This window comes from Setaria viridis, chromosome 7 (genome assembly GCF_005286985.2).
Source record: "Setaria viridis chromosome 7, Setaria_viridis_v4.0, whole genome shotgun sequence".
In the NCBI taxonomy this organism is placed as follows: Eukaryota; Viridiplantae; Streptophyta; class Magnoliopsida; order Poales; family Poaceae; genus Setaria; species Setaria viridis.
The window spans coordinates 20578481-20592929 of NC_048269.2; the positions used below are offsets into that span (position 1 = coordinate 20578481).

A 14449-nucleotide genomic window follows, 5' to 3' on the forward strand; every position below is an offset into this window, starting at 1 on the left:
CTAAGAGCTCGTCGTATCTCCAACGGTACGAGGTACAGCTAGTTCTATGCCATCAAATGTGAAAGGGAGAAAGCAAACACGCAGTCTTCACTCTTCAATACGTCACTGCGAGGGAGGTGCATCAGGAAATGCGAGAGGGTCTCTCCGCTCCATGCTCTTGCTTTTGCACAATCCAATGACTAAAAAATTGATTATGGCAGCTTTAGAGCCTGACCTTCCCATATTAATATTCACTTCTACAACGAATCTTTCTGTGATTGTGATTCGAACAAGACAAGGTCTATAGAACAAAACAAAAAACTGATGACCCAAGGCTGAAAGCAAACGGTAATCGCTCGAGAAGAGATTTCGTTCGGTTTTCTTTGTGCATTCGCGTGGGTGCAACCAAGGAAGTGCCGGTCTGATTTTGCCCCCTCCTTATCATCGACTGACTCATCCTTGTTTCCTACCGCGCGTCAACTTGGCGGGATCGACGCGAGCTGCCTCCACGACCCGATCCAACACAGCAACATCTTTGGGCTGTTCCTGTCACCTCGCTTTCGAGCTTGGAACTGGTTTAAACTCTCCTCTTATATATTCTACAACGATGAAAGGGCTCTATCTGTTTTTTTTTCCTATTTGATTTTAATCTTGTTGTCTTCCTCCCAAGTTGGTGTCTCTGCTTACCACGACCTGGTTGCTGTGGGGTGGAGAGACGATGACGGAGCTCGTGCTTGGCCGGCAGCCGACTGCACCGGCGCGGAACGTTTCCGTGGTGCTACGTGGAACGGAGGAAGCAGTTGCTCGCAGCTGCCACTCAGGTCTGATGGACGACGGCGATTGGATCGAGGTGACGACCGGCGAGAGTCACGAGACCTCGTCGCTTAATGTCACCAAGCTGTTAATAAGCCATTGCACTAGAAATTTCATTGGAGTTTCAGGCGACGAACTGATCCGAAACACATTTATCAGTGACTGACAGCAGGCCGGACATACCCAATGGTCCGAGAAAGAAGCCTGCAGATCGGATAATCGGTCCCGTGCCCCAGTTTCAACGACAAATCCGAGTCCTCCAGCTGGTGTCAGCAACGCAGCTGGTAGCCTCCAAATGGCCGAATGAGCAGACAAGAAACTTCTGCTACCAGACGAGCCGAGGACAGGCGACGGGCTTAACGCCCCGTGAATCTCGCCCGGATTGGCCGAGCGGAGGAGGAAATCCGAGAATGAGACTGATCCGGCTGTTGGTTTTGGATGGCAGCTGGTTGCTTCCGAAGGCTGCTAGGCACGCCTGCACTGCACATGCGCGTACGTGTTTTTTCTGAAGATTTTTGTTTGGTTTCGGCAACGGCAGGCTCTAGGAGTTCTTGCTTGCTCTCTTGTAGTGCCAGGTGCCACCGTGCCAGCTTTCGACAGGCACTCGACGAAACTTTTCTCGTGTGTAGATAAAGAATGAACCGTGTGACAAAAGGTCGCAGCTTTGCAGGGGATAGGAGAACAACACATGTGCATTGGATTTGGATCGACAAGCTATAAACAAAAAAGAAATGTACAATTCTGCAGTGCAGCGGCTGACTTTTGTCTGAAGTTTCGGCACGTGAACGCCTGATCAGCATCTGCGCAAATGGCGCCTTTCTGTTGATGCGACTAGTCGACTACTCTAGTGTACAGAAACCTCCTTGCTAGGCTTGAAATACACAAAAGGCACTGACAAAACGGCGTGCGATATTTACTGAAAAGGAACGAAAAAACCGGGAGCTATCTGATCCTAAAGATGGCTTAATTACACTTCGAGATTGCTGTGGAAATTACACATCGAGCTGCGTTATTTCGAAGAATGAAACCGAGTGGCTCGACGCCGAGGATCTGCACGAGCCGTCTCGCTCGATGGAGTACGCGATGAGCAGCTTCACGACGTGCCTGTACCTCCTCCTGTACGTCGGGAACTTCGACAGGCTCCTCACGATTCCAACCAGCCTGCCAATACGTAGCCATTAGTCAATACAACAAGGAGAACTGACACAGATGAGGAAGATGAAGGTATCTGTTCTCATTCATCGCACACTTCATGAAGAACTGAATGTAACCGTTGTAATGAAATGAACAGAAATCAATCAAACCAAGCATGGTTTTCTGAAGAAACAGCATCAAGAGGCGGCATATATACCTTCTACTGATGGCCTGAATCTGTGCCAACCTCACAGGATCCTGGGGCATCTCGGCGCCGTTATCCCACCCGCTAGTGCTCGCGGCGTTGCCAACGAAGAGGGTCAGCTTCTCCAGGAACCTCACTTCCTCCTCGGTCATCTTCAGCGCCTGTATCTGCTCCTTGAGCACCAGCACGGGGTGGAAGAACCAGTCCAGCAGCCGGTCCTGGGGCCTGTTGTGCTGGTTGACCTCGACGTTGCCCAGCAACAGCCCTCCGGCGCCGGCCTTGATCGATTGCAGCACGGTGCACAGCAGGGAGTAAGAAGGCAGGCCCAGGCTTATGGTTTCATGGCCGCTTTCCTTTGCCCTTAGCCACTCGCTCAGGCCGACGGCCGTAATGACATTCAGGTTCAGAAGGTCCCTGCCCCTCTGCTCGCATGCCTTCATCATGTCCTCCCATATCTGCAAAACAAGGAGCCAGATTAGGACTTCAGACATAATTTAAGTCGATCAAGATGAAATGCAAGTAAGAAACATATGAGGCTGTATAATCATCTATCTTTGGTAGAAAATAAGCCAAATTGCTGGAATCATCGGAAATATGATCTACATACTATTGGCCATTGTCAAGATTTTTCTGATGCAGTAAATCGATACTGAATTATCAACACTGAACTCCCTAATCTTCCACCCGATAGGAACATCTACCAGCATAAACTAGCAATCATAAAAGAACTAGTTAGCCTGATTATTAATAAACTAACTGCCACTTGGGATAGGCTTGTCTAATTTCTTTATAGTGGCCACAATACAAGGCAAACTCCCATACAAAGAAGCATTGCAAATTTGCAACTGCTGCTTTTGTGAGGTTCCTTTCGTTGGTGAATCATGATATTGCTTTGCTTTACAAGGCAGACTCCCATACAAAGAAGCATTGCAAATTTGCAGTTGTTTCCTTTGTAAGGTTCCTTTCGTTGGTGAATCATGATATTGCTTCGCTTAGAACTAGCCCACCTAATCTAAGATACCATCAATGCAACAATTAAAACGTCTACCTGTACCTACTCTTGTGTGCCCCTTTCATTTATGCCATTTCCACAATTAGAACTAGCTCACCTACCAAAGAAAGCGTGACCACAGCAACACAGATTTGTCTTGCTATCGCCTACTTGGCTACTTGGGTGATGGAGCAGTATAGTTCACAGTATAGTCCCATTCATGACACTGGTACCTTACATGGAGCGAGCAAACCTAATAAAAGATAGCATGGACACAACATCTGAAAAAGTGCTTCTTTCTTTCGTGATATTAGCACACATAAATTTACTGCCAAAGGAAATAAGGAATAGGCCTTTGAAATTTCTGAGCTTGACACTGCCTTTACTCTGAAGACAGGGGCAACATTGATGGGTAGCAGCAATTTCCTCTCTTCAGAATACATAGGAAGACGTATTGCAAACATTAAGTAGAAAAATGTGTGAACTATAACTAGAACTATAGTAAATTACACAGAAGTTCCTAACATGAGACGCATTTTTAACAAGTTTGCGGGGATTGTCAGAAAAGTTTTCTGAGGTGAAAGTGCGAATAATGGTGTGTCAGAGTAAATTGTGTTCAGGCTGCAGACAAGCTGGGAATGCCATATGAAAGGAACATACCTGGACCATTTTGACTTCCTGTATAGCCTCTCTTACTGATCTTGCAGGAGCCAAATTCGGAACCAACATTGCTGGTGCTTCACCGGAACCAGAAGGATATTCAGCTCCTTTGACAGAGGCATTTGTTCTGACTGAGAACTCTGTGGAGTTGGATGATTTCCTCTTTCTGTAGGAAGGCCTAAATGTTTAAAAATACAAGGTTAAACAATCAGTTAGTGAGGAAGAAGAACATGACAAAGGACATCAGGATGTTCAGATCAGAAAGGTCAAGGGGAAATCTAGTACTTAGGGAGAATTGTTCCTTCACGAAGGTAAAGCCAGTCATTGGTGTACTCATCAAACTCCGCTACCATGGCCACCACATATGAAACTCCCCTTTGAAACGACTTCTCCTGCGACAGTAATGCAAGAACATTTGTAACTACTTACATCACATAAGCTTTCTCACAGATTAGCAATAATTCATCACTGGCAGTGTAGTAACCTGGAAGACAATGACTGCTCCGTAGAGGCCCACGAAAATGCTCGAGACAATAGCCAACAGGACGCTCCCAACCACCACCAGTGGCCAGAAAAGGATGGCCAGGCCAGCGATCGGCACGCAAACTGTTTCAAGGAACGGGCCTTCACGGCTGATGAGGTCGTGCAGTAGCCTCTGCCAGCCTTTGAAGAGCATGTAGGGGCTCTTGATCAGCGCGATAACCGTGTAAAGCGGTATGTCCACGACTAGCCCAAGGAGAGCAACAACTATACATGAAGGCACATCCAGCAGCCTGCAAACAATGTTCAAGGTAATTTTACAATGTGCATCCAGAAGTTGCATTTTTCCCTCATTTTTTAATTTGCCAATTGCCATATTGATTTCAAGAAAATGCAGGCAATGTGCGTTGCCAACAATCACGATGACAGGATTTGTGCAGAATATACTTCAGTAACAGTCTAACACGACAGATGACACATTGCCAGAACAGGGTATTTTATGGCAAAAAAAGGCTAAGCACGTCCTTGTCATGACAAAACCCATCCTTGTCACAAGGATTACACGATACGGAGCTAATCCTAAACAACCAAACGGTGGCAACTGGCAAGTAGTGGGAGGACAGACAGATACCTTATTGAATGAGGCTCACGATTATGGGAGCTCTCGCGCAGCTCCTTGAGGTAGACGGGGTAGGAGTGGAAGCATATGTCCGCGAAGTCCCTAACCACCGTGCAGCTGCCCTTGATCGTGCCCCACGTCCCATCCTGCACGAACCAGAAACATCTCAGAGTTGTCTCTTGAGAGAGGCCTGATTAACAACTGCAGCACCTGAATGCTTTCGGCCTGCGTTGCTCTGATGCATTGCCTTACCACAATGCCGTGCACGAACTTCTTGGCCTCGCTCTCCTGCCGGAACGCCTCGAAGGTGGAGATCCACGGCGTGAAGAAGCCGTAGCCGAGCGCCACCAGCGCGCCGCCGAAGATGCTGAGCCCCAACCAGAGGCCGAACAAAACCGGCAGCGCGAGGAGTACGGCTAATTTCAAGCCCGCGTTGATGCGGTCAGTCCTGGATAAAGAATGCGGGTTGCAGAGCAACAACGATCAGTCAAGCAGTTTGACCATTTATCCTTCGCGAAAAAAATGCGATTGGCAACAGAAAAACGGATTTTGGAAACAGAGGGAAAGACAAAAGAAATACTAGTACTTGCCACCAAAATATTGACAAGAAGGATCTCACTGCAACGGGAGGAAAACTACGAATTGATTTTTTTTTAATGATGAAACAGCAGGGGACAAGCCAAGAACAGAGCAACAAGAGTTGTTCGGAGGCTTACTTGATGAGCGAGTAGATTGTCCACCAGACGTGCGCCGGGAAGAGCACGAGTATGACGCCGACGTTGCCCAGGATCATCAGCGCCGCGGCCACGGGGCCGACCACCATCGCTGCTCATCCATTCGAGGAGCCAAGAAAGGTAAGCATACACGCAGGCGCAGAACCCCCCAAAGCACGGCAAGGCTCCAAAATCAAAACATGGCAAGACCAAAGACGCGGCTTCAATTTACAAGGAGGGCGTGCCTTTGATGCCGCCGAGGAAGAAGGCGGCGCAGAAGGAGAAGACCACGTAGGCGACGCGCAGCGAATGCTGCATCGACGCCATGGGCTCCGCGTAGTTGGCCGCCACCCACGCCTTCGCCGAGTCCATCGATCGTCGCCGCCGTCGGGCGACTGCAGCTCTGTCGGAGGCCTTCCCTCACATCCACGGCCCCCGCGCCTCCGCCTCCGTCGCCGCCAAGAACGAACGGGCGAACCACGCCTCCGCCGCTGGAATCAAGAAAACGAAGCGACTCCCCCAAACTATCGCCGCGCCCCTTTTGCGGAACGGACGGAGAGCACAAGAGAAAGAGGCGGACAGGGAAAAGAAGCGCCCCCTCTCCTCTCCTCTTCTCGCTTTCGCTGGCGGGAATCCGAGACCGGCCAAGCAGGCGGAGGAGGCGGCCGGCGCGGGACAACGTGAGCGACTTGCGCGACTAGACGCTCCCGGAGAAACCGCTTATAAGCTCGCGGGCGGGTCAAACCGGCGGCCGCGCTCGCGTTCGTGTTGGGTGTTCTTGCGGGAGCAGAGGAGGGGGAGGGGAGAGAAGGTTCGAGGGGTTTTGCCTGCCTTGTTTTTTTTTTGGGATTATTTTTTTCTGGGATTAACTGCCCAGCTGCAAGCAGCCTTTTGGTTTGGGTAGTTTTGTCTGAGCCCTCGGTGGGCCCCGGGGCAACTGACGAGCTGACGGCGTTCAGCCAGGAGGGGAGACCGATAGAGGTCGGAGTTAACGGCACGGCAGGTAAAAGGGTGAGATGACACCATCCATTGCCCAGGGTTCGTTTATCCACAAGCAATGGTGAATTGACAGGCATCTTATATTGCGTGCTGGGACTAATCTCTGGTTCTAGGTTCTCCCAAAAACTTTCACTGACTCTGAATGTCGACGAAAGCGAGAACTTTTCTTTTGTCTTTTAAAAAAAGAAAGTGAGAACTTTTTTCGAGTAAGATCTAAGCACTTATATGTATATGTCCATCGTACCCCCTTCCAAAATGCAAGTTATTTTATTTTTTTCTAGATACATAAATTTTACTATGAATCTAGATATAACATGTATATATATAGATGTATAAAAAAAATTATGTAAAAAAAATCAAAAGACCTTCAATTTGAATGAATGGACTATATCGTACACGAATCTAGGTACTCATATATATTTCCAGTCAAGAAAGCACAATTTTTTTAAAAATTAAATTTTAATTCTTTTAAAAAAATGGTGAGAAAACACAATCTAATTTTAATAGAAAAGGGGGAGTTCTATTGAAGTTCAGATCTAGTTATGGAGGGGGGCTTGAGACCCCTGCTTGGATTTGCCCTTGCTACCGGAATCTAACCAGCTAAACTATGGTACTAAGAACTTCATTGAACATGCACGTGTTAACTTCGAACCTAGCCTAGGTCGCCTATGTCTTGACAAAAAAAAAAGACAATAGATATAAAGATGTTAATCTGCTCAATGAGAACAAGAGCATTTAAATTGACTTACGATTCCTTTTTTAGAGGTGATGGATAAAATGGTGAAAATATATTCACACTCTAAAAATAAAAAAAGAAAGAAAGAAAGAAAGAACATCTAGCTCGTTACCCTACAACATTTCTACTCCCTGTCTTAAATGAATAGCAGTGTTCCTGCTTTTTTCAAAAAAAAACAAAGTCTATATTAAAGGACAAATACAACGTTATGACTTTTATGTTCTTACTTATCAAATTTACAGGCATGTATATTAATATAAAGAACCTAACAGTCTACATGTGATGGTAATAATTTATATATGAGGGGGGCATATGAACCACACAGCTACATTTGTCACCATATCTTCTTTCAGTCGTTGTCAAACTTTTTTTTTGTCATTTCTCTAGTTCATTAGCCTTGAGGATCACACCGTCACTTCCCTATTCGTTTTTGCCAACTATTGCGTTCTGGCCTTTAATTGATTCTCTTCAGTTGCCAGAGTTGGCCTATGGTGTTTTGCATCCCGTCCATTTTCAATAAATCAATCTCCTCATTGACTTGGCGAATTGGCCTGCTGGACTGTATCTGTTTCATCTCTTTTCCGTCGTCAAATACCTCCTCCCGAAACTACTGCTCCCTTTGCATTAGCTACCAGAGAGAATGCCTTCATCGACAGGTACAATTCAGTTGCACTATAATTGTTGGATGCGGACTCTCGTGACCCCCGAGCGCTCTCACAGGCGACTCGGGGGGCGCCGTCGTGCTCACCCAGCCACCCCCGCGGAGGCCTCCGTCTGCCGCTGCCGCCGCCGCCGGTCGGCGGCGGTGGCGCCCCACCATCCCTCCCTCGTCCCTCTCTCTTTCTCCCATCCCTTTCCCTCGATGCTCAGCCCTAAACTTTTACATCTCATCGCCGATGTCGCTTCTCCCGCCGTGGCTAGGCCCATTGCCGGCTGCCGAAGGCTAGATCCGTGCCTTCCCTGGCCGGATCTACTCCTCCCACCGCCGGATCTGCGCGTCCCAGGTAGAGACACGCCCCCTTCCTTTGCCACCTCGGCATCGCCTTGGTGGGCGCCACACCCCCTAGACGACTGTGTCGGGCGCGCGGTGTGGTGCGCCGCTGCCGTGTCAGTGGCCGGGAAGCCACGCCCTGGCTCACTGGCAACTAGTCTAGGGGTCCTCTCTGGTGGCCGCGTCGACCTCTGGTGGCTAGCCCGCCCTCTTCTGCCTGCAGGGGTGGCCGGCCGGCCGGTTGGCAGGGCTTGTCGGTGACGTGGGGTTCTCAACCTCGTGTTAAGCGGTGTCCCCGACTGCTCTGCGGTCAGCTGCGTGCTCGAGGGAACGGGATTCATGCGAAAGCTTTGGCCTGCTTGCGGGTGATGACGGCGATGCCTTAGGATGATGTTTACCGTTTTGAAGGCGTCATCCGTACCCCCTCCCCCCCCCCCCCCGCGCCTGCTGCCACGGCTAGCACTTTTGGGTCCTCGATGATGGTGGTCTTTGTCTTCTTCATGTGGGAAGATGCTTCCTCTGAACCTGCCTTCACGTTGCTTGCTCACCATCACTTTGGTTGCCTAGGTCGCTATTGTCTGACGAATACTTTGCCACCCCTGTCATGCTGGTGAGATTAGCTTCGGACGGATGCTTTGTCGTCTCGGTCGTGTTATCCGAGTGGATGCTTTGCCACCACTTCTCTGTTCCGGCGGATACTTTGCGCTGTGGTTCTTCAGCTTTGGCAGATGCTTTGTCGCCGTGGTTCTACTACTCTAGCGGATGCTTTGCCGCTATGGTCGATGGTCGATCTCCTCGGCTGGATGCTTTGCCACCGTTACCATGTTTTGGCATTTCTCGTTTGGATAACCACAGTGGTGTTGTTATTCTTTGCAGGTTTTGTTGTTAGGTGGCATGGGTTGTTTGAGTTTGTGTGCTTGAGTGTGTTCCCTCCCTCCGTTTTTCTTGCTGCTCTTGTTGTGTGATGAGTCGCCCGCCACTAGCTTGGTGGTGCTGCGTATAACCGCCTTAATAGCCTCTACAGGCTTGTACCGGTCGTATTGCTTTTTTTGAAAAAACAATTCAGTTGCACTAGTAGTCTAGTAGTTTGTCATTACCGGGGTCCGCTCCGGGTCGCCTCATCTGGCGGGTAAACGGCGTGAAGGGGGTCCGTCCGGCTCGTCACCCCGCGTCCTTGGAGCCCGATTTGTCCTGGCCTCGCACGCTTCCTTGTTCCGTTCGTTACTCTTCCCCTGGGCTCTAGCTGTGCGCTGTGGCAGTGTGGCTGGCCCGTGTCAGCACTCAGCAGCCTCCGCTTCCGCTACCCAGGTGCTCTGGTGGCCGGTCCTGCTCCGGCCTGCGCTGTATCCACAAGCGGCTGACACGTGCATCGTCTCTTGGCTCCCTCCACTGTGGCATGGAACTTGCTGCGCGCCCTTGCTGTGCTGCAGCAGCATGCGCCCCCCATCACACGATTCAGGACGGGGACAGAGATCTAGGGGCCAGACCAGGCCAGGCCTGCCACGCGCATAAGTTAAACGTACTAGCTGGCCAAGGCCAGTTGGACCCTCGAACACTTGTGTTGGAAAATGGAAAACTCAGATCCCAGGTAACATTCCTTCATCATTTTCATAAAAAAAAACAACATTCCCTCGTCATAAAGAAGAAAACGAAGTAATACCTGACTCCTCCCACCAATATGTAATCGTCGTAGCCGTCACATGTGACATACTGACATGCGCCATTTCCGACTGGCGACACCCTTTTTTTCCTCCGTGGAAGTCAAGACTCTAGAGCGTCACCCCACCGGCCTTCTGGAACAGGGAAATTTAAATGATGCGTACGATACGAAGGTAACCACCAGAATCCGTTGCGGATAAAATAAACTGTCAGCAGCCACAGCACGAAGAATGAACCAAAAACTGGGCCCCCAACAAACCCAGCGTAGTACCCAACAACTACCCGCTACGATTCCAAGCACTAGACCACTGGATTTTTCCTCCTCCGGCTGCTTGTGTCACAAAGCGCGAGCAGGAAGAAACCTCCGGATATCGCAGAGAAGTTTCCGCGGAAATGTCCAACGATCGATCATTAGCCCCTGCAGGAACTTCGCAGCTGACTTTCCTCGGTCTGGTCGGGGATAGATTTTTTTCAAGAGTTCCCGTTCGGTTTCTTCGTCCCCGGATCGACGATCTTTTCTATTTAGTGGATGGTTGGGTACCACGTGCTAAATTTTAGCAGTGTCACATCGGATATTCGGATGCTAATTAGGAGGATTAAACATGAACTAATTACAAAACTAATTGCATAGACGGAGTCTAATTCGCGAGATGAATCTATTAAGTCTAATTAATCCATCATTAGCACATATTTACTGTAGCACCACATTGTCAAATCATGGACTAATTAGACTTAATAGATTTGTCTCACGAATTAGACTCTATCTGTGCAATTAGTTTTGTAATTAGTTTTGTACCCGAGTCAGACGCTCGGACCGTGGAGAAGCAAGCAAGCTAGCGCGGGATGACTTGGCGACTTGACGAGGCTGCTGCCTTGCTGCGCACTCCAGCCTTCCCAGGCACTCAGGCATGCATTAAAGAACGCTAGGGCGTGGGTGGGTGATCTGGTGATGGAACTATGGAAGCAGCGGTTGGGAAAGAGGAGGATCAAAGTGAGTGAATGGTCGGTTGCTCAGTTCAGGCTTCAGGGAATGGTCACGTCCGCCGCCGCTCAGGAAATTATCAAGGACGGCAGGGGAACTCTGTGTCCTGTCGCGTCGCCGGGGAGCTGGTGGTGAGTGGCGTAACGCCGGCTACAGCGACCTGGTCCCCGAGTCCTCTACGCCGTATCTCGTATCAGTACGCGAGTTGATTCGTACCCCTTTAATTCCTTTTTAAAATCTAGATTCGTATCCCCCTTTTTATAATCAGATTCGTATCCTTTTTGTTCTCTCCTTGCAAATAAGAACTCGTCGGAAAGATTGGATATAAGGGCGGTGCTAACTGACGTTTGACGTTTCCAGTCTGTTGCTGGATGCTAAGTACCAGATGCCTTCGTGTGCACAGACCCCATCTCTAAAAGATGTTTTCCCCCTTTCTCTCTTTTTCTCATGTTGCTACCGTGCTCGGTCGGTAGCGTGGATGCCATATTAAATTGTAACCGTCACTTGTCAGCTAGTCACCAATTTGCCTGAGCGTACAAGACTCGCAAACCATGCCCTCCTCCCTGCTCGATAGCTAACTGTGTGACATGCAGCTGATCTCCTCTCCACTCCACTCTACTGTACTCCGTAACGATCCGGCGCTACCGAAAAAACTCACTATTCGTCCAACACGTTATACCGCACGATTTCATCCGGTACTAACGCGCGGTGTTAGTACTGATCGTCACGTACAGTGTCACCGGAACCCCTATAGTACCGGTTTGAAGTCTAAGCCAGTACTAAATGGCGGTATGAGAACCGGATGGTCAACGGCTAGATTCTCCTGGAAGCCATTTAGTACCGGCTGGTAGCTTCAACCGGTACTAAATGGTATTCACGCACGTGTGTACCGGCTGGTAGCTTCAACCGGTATTAAATGTCACAATTTAGTACCTGCTAGTGCCACCAGCCGGTACTAACGTACACCCTATAGAATAAGCTCCTTCTTCCTCCCCGAGCCTGAACTCAACCATTTGCCCGAGAGCTCGGGCTTCTTCACTCCATGAGCGACCTAGGGAGATGCTGCCTATTTTTTCCATGATTTGTGAGGATTTCACCCTTCCAATTGTCCTAAAGGTTAGCGACTTCATCCTCACTCCTCTCATGATTAGTATTCTATGTTTTATGCTTTGTAGCTAGAGAATTTATGATTTTTTTTAGAGTGAGGATGAATGTAGAGTTTTTTCATTTATACATGCATGGAGAATGTAGATTTTTTACTCATGAAAGTCTGTTCAATATCGAAGAAATCGTATTGGATGTTGACAAATAGGTTTTGTGTTAATTACTTTATGTACCATGTTGAAACAAAAATAATCAACTAATTTTGTGGATTTACATAAATAACATAGTTGAGCTCAAACTGACGACAATTTGGGATAAAAGGAGTTGCTGCCAAGATTTTCCACAAAATTTGTAAGGATTTAATTTGCTCATCGAAAGTGGTCCATAAAAGGTGAGCAATATTTTTTAGAATTTTTTTTACATTTGTTGCTTTACAAATGGAGAAGTAAATTAAAAACTTTTTACAGATGGACCAGCAATGGATGTACGGTGACCGGTACTCCATGCCTTTCATAAATGGCCTAAAGACTTTTCTCGAAGCGGGAGAGGCCAACAAATCGCTGAAGGGTTTAATTCACCGAAGGATTACTCTAAAAGAAAAAATCTACACAGCCACATATTTCGTCCCTTATCTCTATGGAAGGATAGATCAATCGGGTAAGCAAAGCAAGCAACAAGAGGCGGCTATTAGGTTGTGAACCTGATAGGTTCCCGCATCACCCTCCTTGGGTGGCTCGGGCGGAACCGAGAGCCGCCGCCGCCGCCCCTTCCACTGCCACCTCCCCTCCTCGCCGTCACCCGAGCGGCTGCCGGAAGCCCGCGTGGCCGCAAGGAAGGTGACGGCGGGGCTCCACCTCCCTCCTCCTCTCCTTTCCTTCCCCCTCGCGCCCTCCTTGGTGGCAGCCATGGCGAAGGCGGCGATCGTCGGCCGACCGCAGACGGATCCGCACCCTAGGCCACCGGATCTGCTTCCCCAGGGTCTTGGCGCGTCGGATATTGCGACGACGGCGGCGGGCCCAGCTACGGCGGCCTTCCACGCCGGTGGAGCTTTGCCTGGTCACTGGCGGCGCTGTGGGTGCGGCTCGAGCGGCGTGGCACGGCTACGACGGCGTCGGCGGCCGGTGCGGGCGTGGCTCGGATGCAGCGTCGCTGTAGGCATTTGGCGGCTGCCTTCCAGGCATCAGCGGATGTCCCCAACCACGGCAGCGCGTGCAACCAGCGCGTGGGGACTGGTTGCGGTGGCACCCGCAGTGGCGTCGCGGCCTGCCCCTGCGGTGGGCGGACTCCAAGGTGCTGTACAGCGGTGTGTCGGTGGTGCCGTGGTGGTGTGGCCAACAACGGTGTGCTCGGGCGCATTCCAGCATCGTTGTGGTGGTGTCGTTGACTACGACCGAGCGAAGGCTCACAAGCAGCGCCATGGTGGTAGGGCTGGTGGCGTTGGCCGTCTCTTTACATCGTGCTGACAATGCAGGTGAAAACCCATCCCTCCTTGGGACGGCGTCGATGGCGCCGTTGGCGTCATGTCCTTCCTGAAGGTGACGTCGGGCATCTCTTGCGCGAGCCTTGGCTCCTGTCTGGCTTCCCTATCTGACGAGGTAGGTGAAAACCCAACCCAGTTTGGGCTGGCATCGACGACATCTTCGACGTCTCGACCTTCTTGAAGGCTATGTCAGGCACTCCTGGCAAGGTGGCTTGCTTCGGTGATGGTGGCTTCCGAGGGGGTGCTTTCTTTCTTTTCCTTTCTTTCTCTTTCCTTATTACAAAAAGTTCCCGCATGTGGCGCTGGTGGTGTGGCCCAATCCGACCGGGTAGAGTTCGTGGAGGCTCGGGTCAATGTCCCAATCTGACCGGGCGGAATCTTTGTTGAGGCTCATGTCGATGTCCCAATCCGACTGGGCAGAGTTGAGAGAGACACGGTTGATGTCCCAATCCAACCGGTAGATATTGTGTGCTTGAGTTGAGTTTGAGTTATGCGTTGGCGTGGTACGGTACGGGTTGATACCCCAATCCAACTGGCCGGTGTTATTTCTTTGTTGTTTACCCAGTCTGAATTTATTGTTCTTTTTAATATAATCGGCAGCTCTCTGCCTGTTTCGTTTCGGGAAAAAAAACGTGCAACGAGACAAGATCGAAGAAGCCCACTTCAAGTTCCAGGATATCTACTGGTTCTCTTGCCGCCGCTTCTCCACCAGGCGGTGGTGCTCTGGCGGCAGTCCAAGCACCGCTGCTCCAACACCTGATGGTAAATTGGCGCTCCTGCTGCTGCTGCGTGGTGGCCTGTGACGTCTCTAGGCGTGGATGATGTCGATTAATTTGTTCCATTTGTTTGCCTCAAGTTTCTACTGTGATGTGGTGGTATACACCGATTGTAGGCAAATTAAAAC

The 14449-nt window shown here is 49.8% G+C and overlaps 1 protein-coding gene across 1 annotated transcript; it reads right to left on the bottom strand.

Annotated features, from left to right (window-relative positions):
* Positions 1-1466: 1466 nt before the first annotated feature.
* Positions 1467-6445, bottom strand: LOC117862387 (uncharacterized membrane protein At3g27390). Its single transcript, XM_034745844.2, has 9 exons — positions 5840-6445; positions 5598-5706; positions 5134-5329; positions 4894-5027; positions 4267-4555; positions 4068-4174; positions 3783-3960; positions 2144-2586; positions 1467-1953 (listed from the first exon to the last, which is right to left on the bottom strand). The coding sequence occupies exons 1-9, from the start codon at positions 5964-5966 to the stop codon at positions 1785-1787; spliced, it is 1752 nt and encodes a 583-aa protein (XP_034601735.1). The 5' UTR covers positions 5967-6445; the 3' UTR covers positions 1467-1784.
* Positions 6446-14449: the final 8004 nt, after the last annotated feature.